The sequence below is a fragment of the Formica exsecta genome, unplaced genomic scaffold (assembly GCF_003651465.1).
Source record: "Formica exsecta isolate Colony F162 unplaced genomic scaffold, ASM365146v1 scaffold941, whole genome shotgun sequence".
NCBI lineage: Eukaryota > Metazoa > Arthropoda > Insecta > Hymenoptera > Formicidae > Formica > Formica exsecta.
Window position 1 is genome coordinate 4,987 of NW_021853707.1, and position 9,090 is coordinate 14,076.

General features: G+C 35.8%; 1 protein-coding gene across 1 annotated transcript; it reads left to right on the plus strand.

The window, feature by feature from the left end:
- Positions 1–1,297: 1,297 nt before the first annotated feature.
- On the plus strand, positions 1,298–8,023 carry LOC115245324 (centrosomal protein of 152 kDa-like). The gene is given in 13 exon segments (XM_029823596.1): positions 1,298–1,865; positions 2,439–3,309; positions 3,471–3,559; positions 3,632–3,832; positions 3,909–3,944; positions 4,167–4,406; positions 4,515–4,687; positions 4,799–5,260; positions 5,388–5,710; positions 5,821–5,924; positions 5,998–7,338; positions 7,422–7,568; positions 7,570–8,023. Coding segments are annotated over 13 exon segments (4,158 nt in total). The 5' UTR covers positions 1,298–1,745; the 3' UTR covers positions 7,621–8,023.
- The last annotated feature ends 1,067 nt before the right edge of the window (positions 8,024–9,090 follow it).

The window sequence follows — 9,090 nt, forward strand, 5'->3', positions numbered from 1 at the left end:
AAAGTTATATATAAGAAGGTTAAGTCACGAGCATCCAGAAACCCATAATGCATTGCAAAGAATCGGCGTGTGCGCAATCGCTATTGAAAAGAGATGCTAAATATTAAAAAGGGATGCCAAATAAGGTAGACTTGTTATTGGCTCTCGCGGCCTTTCGCAATGCATCATGGGTTCTTGAATGACATACACAGTTTCAATATATGACTTAACCTTCTTTTATATAATCTTATGGGCAGGAGCCCCTTAGAACATATATAAATGGAAGGGGAATAGCAGGCTGAAAAGTGTCGGAAGGAAGTGAAAAAGAAAATCGTAGTTGCCTCTCTCTTGTGAGTAACTACGCATACAAGCATCGTGTCTGTAGATATACATACTTTTGTGTACACACACATGTGACTAATGTAACCTTATTTTTCATTGGGCCAAACCTAATTATTTGAATACATATTGATATATTTTTGGTAGAAAATATATTCAACCTGGAGGAAACTGTATTTGAAACTGAAGCTTTCGATACTCGTTGTATTACTGCTTTTTCTCGTAAACTGCTTAATCTCAATTTCCGCAAGATTCGTAATCATACGTTATCATGTCTATGTTGACAAATATCTTTTTCTCTGAGTGTGCAATTATTGCAGCTGTAGCAGAATATGTATATGTATGTACATACACACGACACGACCGTATTTTACAAAACAGGGGTTCTTAAAACATTATATCATTCGTGAACGCTATTTTATGTGTGTTGACTGCGAATTATGTATATACACGTACGTATTACAAAAAAACTTCGAGAGAGAAAACAGAATTGCCAACAAAGCAATAGCAATATTTATATAGTTCCATGTCACGTATTAATTAAGTACAATTAATTAATACGAATAAAATTGTTTAAAAACCAAGATGCTCGCACTTTAATTCAAATGCAACCGATTATAATTTTCTCTTATATCAAGCGCTTAGTATAAATGCAATTCGTTCCTCGTACATACATACATATATATATATATATATATATATCGATACAATCATATCTTCTTCTTCTTCTTCTTCTTCCTCTTCATGTTTAATTGACCTTCCTAGTCCGACCCTAATAAGATACGATCATATATAATTGTTAGCAAATACACGGTCAACAAATGATCGCGTGTTTAGCGCCAAATGGAGGCGCTAAATGGACGGTTTGCAGACTCGCGCGTGGTCGCGTTCTAGTGATAACTGGTGATAAAATCATCGGCGACGACCAATGGTAGACGAGAGAGAGCATTTCCGCGTATAAACGAGCTTTCTACGCTACGGTATTGCTCCGCTCCTCGCCTCGGTCTTACGTCGGTCGGACTTTGCGCAACGATTGTTTACAAGCGCGCACGGTCCCCTCGTTTGTATCGTATCGCGATACTATATACAGTGGCGTTTGTAAATAATAATCGCGCACGCTCGCTCGTGTGTTGCTGTTGCAATATCCGCATCCGCAGCGGCCGCCCGTCTCATCAATTCCCGCGTGATACCGAGGGATGTGCGCGTCGCGACGCGTCGTACCCCCCGTCGTACTCGTCGTCGCGTGCGTCGTATACGACGCGGGCCCCGCCACATATATCGTGTGTACACCACCGTGACCCACTTGTTGCGTCTAGGTTATGGCGTTATAAACAAAAATATGCTGCGCACAACAGACGCGTCCGTCTTCAGTCGCGTCGCGAGCCGTCGTTCGTCGTGAGGTTTGTCGCGCTAGCTGGCACCAGGGCATGGAGGCTGGCCCGGGCCTGAGCCTGTTTCAGGGCTCCGAGAGCATACAGCTGAATACGGTAGCGCAAAGGCTCGAGGAAGACGAGGAACAGGAAGATAAAAGGCGACGTGAAGGGGAGGTAACGCCGCTCTTTTTTTTTTCTCCGTAGGATTGTTATACACGCTTACAAGTTATATTTCGTGGAGAAGAGATTTGCAGTGTAAAAGCTTCCCTTATAGGGTTTCACTGTGTGCAGAGAAAGAGAAAGAGAGAGAGAAACTTTACAATATATTATTACATTTTTTGCAAAAAAGAAGTGGAAAATAATATATCCAAGTCCACACATTATGTGATGATGTAATAAAATTTTACTGCAGATGAATTTTTTGATATGCTGCTATTATATTCTCTACGCTAGGAAAACTGTACAAAGTCCACTGTGTAGAGTCCTCCTTATCAAGCAATTTCATTATTGTACTTTGGAAGAATAGAATCTGCAAAATATTAAATCTTTATTGTATAAGATCCTGCTGCAAAAAAGTTGATGTACAAGAAAAAGAAACTATATATATATATATATATAATATCTATAGCATATAGTCTTTTTTTCTCTTTTGAAGAATGATTTTGTAATATTGTGTGTTCTGCGGTAACAAACGATAAAAGTTTATAAAAACATGTGCAAATTCTACTATAATTGCTATCCTTCCAGCTCCAGGCTCTCATAACAACGGCGTTTGATGATTTGGAGAATGATGATGATGTCAGTTCTGTCGATAGTAGTCACTATCAAGATGATAGTATCAGAGATATTGATTGCACCAATACAGTAGTCAACTCTGGCCTAGAGTCGGTTACACCTGCCAAAGGTCAGGTAGCGGTAATGCAGAAGGAATTTGATGTTTATAATCGCATGGAGAATTTGAATAATTATGATGACGATATTATAACGAATCACATATCTGATTCCGAAACCGGTGGGACTGTGCAAGCCGATTTCGATTTGTACAGACAAACGGGAACGCCGTACGTTAACAATAAATTCAATGACAACAGCAATAGCAATAGCATGCTGGAGACACCATACGAATTATCAAAACCACCGACTGGATATTCTCGCAAGATGCATCCACAGTCGGTCAAGGAGGCCACCTTTGGCGAAAATTATCCCTACAATTACGAAACACCAGCTAATCATTACAATACTCATATAATCAAGAAATACTCCAACAATGGTTTTATCGATGTGCATGAAAATAATGTACAAAGTAAGCAGATTCACGAGTTCGGCGGAGGCGACAATGCTACCTCGGATCACATGAATCATTGCTATAAGACTAGTCCAAATGGCAGGTCAATAGATGACGATGCAGCGTACAAAACGGCAGAGTATAATAGCAGGGAGCAACTCGAGGTACTGTATAAGGTCAGATTAAGGGAGATCGACCGTTTGACGGATGAGCTGCAACAATTGCAATCAGAAAAAGAAGATGAGAAGAACCAAATGACCAAGAAATTAATGCTGTTACAAGCAGAAATCGACAAAATTAATATCTCCAGGACTCAAGCGCAACGTGCACTTGGTAAGGATGAAAGAAGTTATATAATCATTTGGAGCCTTGAGAAAAAAATACTAGTTTTAATCATCAGTATTAACGATATTATCAAATACATATAATCAAAGTAATCTTAATTATCTTGCCCGTTTAACGATATATAATTAGACTGAACTAATTTTTTTCAGTTGACGCTAAAGCTGAGATAACTGACCTGCAAATGCAAATGGAGTCTCTAAAAGAGAAAAATACAGTTTTGGAGAAGACAAATCAAAACGTAAAATACATATCTGCATTTTATTTCGATTAAGATTAAGTCTTGTAATGTCAACAATATTATTTTATATAGATAACGGAAGAATTGAATATTGCGAGAGACTCTGTCATAGATTTACAGCAGAAGATTGCTATACTGGAAAGAACACAGATGTTGCAAGCGAATGATAAGACACATGAAAAGTTTTTGAAACAGGCGCAAGAGAAACACACAGTGGAAATGAAAAACATGCAGACTCAGATAGATGTTCTTACAGATAAATTAAATGTCAAGGTATTGTCAAACTTTTTATTTAAGCTATTTCTCATATTTCGCATATATATTTTCTCTATAATTATATTTGCCACAGCTGCTCAATATGGACAACGGCAACAATAGTATTTGGGCAAGTCATTATTGATTATTTTTGTAATTGCAGACTATATCTTTTATAGTTTATTCTTCCATATAATTTATTTATTTAAATACATAGAAAAATGATTAATATGAGTGCCTAACAATTATACATTCTTAATACACAATATTTTATTTTTTGGATATATTACTTTGCACATTTATATGTAATGTTAATATATTTAGTTTGCTATATTATTTATCTTTTAAATAGGAGACGTCCTGTGTCGCTCTCGAACATAAATTGGATAATGCTCGAAGAGCGCACGAGGCTCTCATGGTGGAAAAGGGTGACACCATGAATCGATTGGCACAAGCATTGGAAGAAAGTCAAGCCCAATGCCGCAATCTTATGGCTACGAATAGCGCTCAGCAAGTAATGCAGTTACAAGCGCAAGTTAAAATGTTGACTCAGGAAAAGGAAGAGCTGCATAAAACTGTACAAGAATTGCAGGTAATTTAAAAGATTCTATGTTAAATTTGTTCTTTGATTACCCAGAAGATACATTAATTATGAGAAATTGGTTTAGAGAAAAGATTTTTACTATATAATTATTTGTAGAACAAATTGGAAGTGGTCAAGAGCGACATAGCGCAATACGATTCGTTATTGACCACAACCTTGGACGACGAATCTGATTCAATTAGACAGATGAAATTAGGTGAACTTCATAATAAATCGAAATCGAAGCCGGTCGACGATATCACAAATAAATTAAGAGGCGAACTGCAAAGGTAAATAATTGTTCATATATATATATATATTTATCTCGTTTAAATTTTAATTATTAAATATTGTGTTAACAATCGTTTTTTTCTGATGTATACAATGTTACTTTGGTTCAGATGTTTAGCTGGTCAAGCTGTAAAGAGAAAAGAAATAAATCGGTTAGAGAATACTCTATCACAGAAAGAAAAAGAGTTAAACAAAGCTGTAACGTTAGCTGAAACGTGTCGACAGGAAGCGGCGCGGTATGCCAAGCGAATTAACGAATTGGAACAAGAACTGAAATCTGTATTAACAGACGAGGCCATGAAAGCAAATGCTAAGATACAGAAACTGTCGGATCATTTAAACGATGTAAGAAAACAGTACGAATTATTACGTAATGAGAAAATTAGCATAGAACAAAAATTAGAAGAGGCTTTAGCTGTTAACCAAGAGACACTTCATAAAATGCATCAAGAAACTATGGAACAACAAGAAAAAGAAACTATTGATGAATATAATAAAGAATACTTGGAGATACATGCTAAAGCCGTGGAGAGAGTGAAGCAAGAAGCACAAATGGAAATAGTACAATTGTCGTAAGTATTAGTTAATTTGATAAATTCTGAACATTTTTGAATATATATATATATAATTTGATAAAAATGTTATTAATAAATATCACAAGAATATGTATATGCATAAGCGGAATTTCTGTTTTTCCAGCGTACAATTAGAGCAAACGCAGAAAGAATTAAGCCGGGTAAAAGAATTATACATAGATGTATGTGGAACGAAGGAACAATTAATAAATGAGCATAAAAATGAAATCAAAACATTAAAGAGTAAATATACTATAATTGAATTGCATCACAAGGATGTAGAAAAATTAGAGAACGAATTGCAAACGCAGATTAAACTGTGTAATAAATTGACTAAAGAATGCGAAGATTTCAAAAGCAAAATAATCGAGTTGGAAAAAGATCTTGTATATGAAAGGAGAAAAAAGGAGGATCATATGAAAAAGATACATTCTGAAATAGAAAGAGGTTAGTATTAAATACTATAAAACAAAAAATAAAATACCTTGTATAGAAAGCATGATGTTTAAAGTAATAAAAGTAATTTTATTCTAATTTAATCAATATTCCATTTCAAGCAAAAGAAGAAGCGTTATATGAACTAAGAAATGCGCATCCGAATCAAGAAATAAGTTTTCATTTACCAGATCATTGCTCCGAACATTTAGAAAAAATTAATCAGGTATAATTGAATCCTTACAAATTTTCGTATTTTCTTATGCTTTTGTGAATAATAGCGTTCTATTCTATTACAGCTGGAGGAAGATTGCAAGCGCTTGGAAGAGAAACTTCAAATCGCAGTGCAGGAGCAGAAAAAATTATCTGATTATCAAATTGAATTGGACGATGCCAGATTGAAAATAGCGCAAATGGAGATCTCGCAGGAATCGTGGAAGAAGAAATATGAAAAAGTAGTCAATGAGAGAAAGGATCTTCTTGCAAAAATCTCCAAATTAAATCTAGAATTGTCGAATCTAAAACGCACCGCGAAGTTCGAAGATTCGGATGATGTGAAACTGAAGATCGCTCGGTTTCAAACGGAGAACGAGACACTGAAAATTCAGTGCGATAATCTACTTGGCGAAAGAAACACTTACAAGGAGAAAATTTCTGAGCTGGAAACAGAGCTGTTCGATACGAGGAAAAAAATTAACAATTTTGAGGAAAAATTACGGAGAAGCGGTGACATTACACTAAATTCGAAAAGCGAATTGGAGAAGGAGCTCTCTTGTTATAAGGATTTGGTTGCGCAATTATCTAGGATAAATAATTCAAAGGAGGGACTTGTCAATGACCCCGCGATGCTGGAACAGAAAATACAACAGCTTGAGCAGGATTTACGAAGTAAGGATGAAAAACTGAGCAGGCTACTGAAAGATTTTGAGAAAATTAAAGATGAGAGAGATCAGTTGGTAATGAAATTGCGAGATCAAGCCAAGCAATTCGAACAATACGTCAAGAGCCAGAATAAAGTCTCCGCGGAATTGAATCTGTCTCCTCGTAGCACGAGCGATAGTACCGATTTGCAGAAAATGAAGGAGATTATGGCGAAAGAGGTACGAGAAGGGATGGAACAGAAGGTGGCGAAGGAGCTTAGAGGAATTGAGGAGCGGAATTTCGAGAAAAGAAAGGAACTAGAGGAAAAATACAAAACTATCTTCTCGGAGTGGCAAACGAAATACAACGAGAAGAATCAAGAAGTGGCAACTCTGCAAAAGGAAATAATGGCGGAGAGACTAAAAGTCAATCAGATTAGTCAAATTATAAGAAGCAAACTGGAAACTTGCAATCAAGAATTGCAAGCACGAAAACTTCAAATCGAAAAACTGGAAGCGAATTTGAAGAAAAAGGAGAACGAAGTTGAAGAAGATAGAAACTGGATGGCTCAGATGATGACCGGATGGGCCGCTGAGCTTAAAGAAAGTAAAGCCAAGGAGACTGAGAAGGATGGGGAGATAGAGAAGCTGAAATCCAACGAAGAGAAATTGAGCAGCGAAATCAAATTGTTGAAAGATAAAGAGAAACACATGAAGAGCGATATGGATATGTTAAAGCACAAATATCAGAGAGCAAAACAGACTGCGCACAATTATAAGGTGAGTAGAACACATTTGCTAAATTATTTTTTGTTTTATAAAAGATATAATCATGCGAAAAGTATTACATGTTTGAATTTTAGAGTTACGCGGAGCAGAATAGAGAGTTTTTGTCGAGTGAATGCAAACGTATCCAGGAGGGATACAAAAAGGCCCTGAATGAAGTACAACAAAACTTATCGGCGTGCAACGAGAAGTACGCCGCAAAAGTCAAGGAACTTGAATCAGTAAACAACAGAGAAAATAGAACAAATGCGACTGGAGTACAAAAATAAATGTTGAAGTATGTATTAAGTATTTTCTAAATATATGCAATATAGCTTTTTTCCAGTTAAGATAATATGTAGTAACAGAGGCTAGATATCTTTTTGTCTGTAATGTAAAACACATTATTGGACAACACCTTATTAGCAGAGTTTTACAGAGCTAGGGGGACCAATATATACATATAAGTAAAAATTGATATAATATCTCCCGGTAGAGTTATTACCGCGTTTGCTTGCCAATCTTCATTCACGGAAGCGGCGAACGTTAATTTTGTAGCTCTATAGCTATAAACATCTGAAGTACAATTATCTGGTTAATTGTCCAAGTACTGTAATTGGATAGTAACGTTTATACATATTATTAGTCGATACGACAAACGTAAAAATAGGAAGAAATCATTTTTACATTAACCAATATATATATAACACACACACACACACACACACACACACACACACACACACACACACACACACACACACACACACACACACACACACACACACACACACACACACACACACACACACACACACACACACACACACACACACACACACACACACACACACACACACACACACACACACACACACACACACACACACACACACACACACACACACACACACACACACACACACACACACACACACACACACACACACACACACACACACATACACACACACACACACATACACACACACACACACACATATATTATATCACAATATTTTAATAACTCGTCTATAATTTAAGACGAAATGAGATATAATAAGATGATACAAACAAAAGGAAAAGCTTTAGTCATGTGTTTCTGCAGAGCATTATTATGACATAATATGCAAGACTGGATCTCTATTGAATCTTTCTCTCTTTTTTTTTTCTTATGAAAATAAGCGATAAAGTGGGAAAATCAAAATATATAGACATTAAGAAAAACTTTAATTTTCATTCCTTGTAGGAAATTAAAGTACTGTACCAATATAATTCTCTCTCTCACCTCTCTATCAAAGTTTATCTTCGAATATTAGGAATTCGTTTACATTTTATACGCATGTCGCGTTAGAAGGGATAATCATAGATAATTAAGATTGTACAAAGTATGATTTTTACAATATAGGAATTTACTTTACATATAAAAATTCTTGTAATTAAACGAAAAATCCGAATTGTATTAAAGATTTTCTAATGCGTTAAGCAGCAGGACTGAATAACAAAGATCTACATTATCCTTAGTCTTAAGTGACTTAATGTGTATATTTAAATAATTATAACGATAGCTCTCGAACGCGAAGCATCGAAGGCGTTCGTCTTTCTTCTTTACATTGAAAATTTGACGAAACGTTTAATCGAACGAATAAGACGCCATAATTCAATTGACGAACTATTTCAATTTTTGTAATTTGCTTATTTTATTATGCAATTGTGTGCAATCTCAGAAAATGGCCAATTATACATATATCGTATCGGCTTATAAGA